General features: G+C 45.3%; 1 protein-coding gene across 1 annotated transcript in view; it reads left to right on the top strand.

Annotated features, from left to right (window-relative positions):
• Positions 1-1,013, top strand: part of LOC119409592 (gonadotropin-releasing hormone II receptor-like) — a 2,466-nt gene extending 1,453 nt beyond the window's left edge. Inside the window, exon 2 of the mRNA XM_037676492.1 lies at positions 622-1,013. Within this exon, the coding sequence (XP_037532420.1) occupies positions 622-1,013 (392 nt within the window). The remainder of the gene's footprint in view (positions 1-621) is intronic.
• Positions 1,014-1,891: the final 878 nt, after the last annotated feature.

The raw sequence follows: 1,891 nt of genomic DNA, 5'->3' as shown, positions 1-1,891 counted from the left end.
TTGATGTAGCTCCTCCCTCTGTGTGTAAGTGCTGATGTAGCTCCTCCCTCCATGTGTTATTGTTGATGTAGCTCCTCCCTCTATGTTTTTGTGCTGATGTAGCTCTTCCCTCTGTGCATTACTACTGATGTAGCTCCTCCCTGTGTGTGTTAGTGTTGATGCAGCTCCTCCCTCAGTTTTTTAGTGCTGATGTAGCTTCTTCGTCCATGTGTTAGTGCTGATGTAGTTCCTCTCTCTGTGTCGTTGTGCTGATGTAGCTCCTCCCTCAGTCTGCTAGTGCTGCTGTAGCTCCTTCGTCTGTGTATTAGTATTGATGTAGCTACTTTGTTTGTGCGTTAGTGCTGATGCAGCTCCTCCCTCTGTGTGTCAGTGCTGATGTAGCTCCTCCGTCTGTGTGTAAGTGCTTAAGTAGCTCCTCCTTCTGTGTGTTAGTGTTGATGTAGCTCCTCCTTCAGTCTGTTAGCGCTGCTGTATCTCCTTCGTCTGTGTATTAGTATTGATGTAGCTCCTTCGTCTGTGCGTTCGTGCTGATGTAGCTCCTCCCTCAGTCTGTTAGTGCTGATGTAGCTCCCTTCTCTTTGTGTGACATTGTGACGGATGCTCCTCTTTCTCTCTCAGCAGGTGAATCACACCTGCGGCGCAGCGGCACTGACATCATCCCGAAGGCTCGGATGAAGACTCTGAAGATGACAGTGGTCATCGTTATGTCCTTTGTGGTGTGCTGGACTCCGTATTACCTTCTGGGTATCTGGTACTGGTTCAATCCCAACATGTTGAGCATGACACCTGAGTATGTTCACCACGCCCTGTTCGTGTTCGGTAACCTGAACACCTGCTGCGACCCCGTCATCTATGGCTTCTACACACCGTCCTTCAGGGCCGATCTAGCAGCATGCTACCGCCAGTCCAGGAGACACACCTCCCCCCAATCTCTGAACCGCCTGTCTGCCAGGCAGGGTCCTCATACCAGCGAAGAGCAACCTGCAGATCCTGCCCAGGCTGCTATAGACTGAGCAGTTAGATGGTGACTGGGTTGTTCCCTGTGAACAGGAAGTTTTCTTTCTGCACATTTTGAAGCTTTCCTTTGTGTTTTAGTAAATTTAACCCTAAAATCAGAGAATAAAGATGTCTGTTTGTCTTCTTCTGTTCTGGGACAGAGTTCAGTAGTAACCTTATACCTGGTTTCACCTCTGTGAGCAAAAAGCCTTCACTGACCTTTGAAAGATGAATTCTTCTTGATGCTCTGATGAAAACTGAAGTGTTTTAACCAAAGCGGTGTAACATGTCCCCTAATAAAGCCTCAAATAACTGGAAATAATTACATTTCATATGAAGCATATCCATCAGCAAGTTGCAGCAAGCAGCAAGAACAGCATGACTGAACAAAATCCAACACCTGACTCAAAGGCAGTGGTGGAGAAAGTACTCAAACATTGTACTTAACCACATTAGCATGTTTACTTAAGTAAAAGTAAATAAATACTTGCTTTTAAAAATACTTAAAGTATTAAAAGTAAAAGTACTTGGTGAAGGTATTACCTAATGCAGTGGCCTACAATATTACTATACTGTATGTATATTTTCCGTAATACAGTAATAGCGTTGTGTCATTTTAATGAACATGTATTTAATGCATGTTTTTGGGGGCCGAGATGGTGTAGGGGCAGGGCAGCCAACTCAGGACCTGAAGGTTCTGGGTTCAATCCCCAGTCATTGTGCATCTTGTTGTGTCTCTGAGCAGGACACCTTATCCCCAGTTGCTCCCTGGGTGCTTTCCATAGCTGCCCACTGCTCCACCTGGTGGTGGATGGGTTAAATGCAGAGAACCAAATTTGCCATTGTATGGGAACATAGAATGATGACAACACATAACACATTATTATTACAATAT

The sequence above is a fragment of the Nematolebias whitei genome, chromosome 5, assembly GCF_014905685.2.
Source record: "Nematolebias whitei isolate Nwh7 chromosome 5, NemWhi1, whole genome shotgun sequence".
Lineage (NCBI taxonomy): Eukaryota > Metazoa > Chordata > Actinopteri > Cyprinodontiformes > Rivulidae > Nematolebias > Nematolebias whitei.
This window is presented reverse-complemented; position numbering and strand designations above follow the sequence as displayed.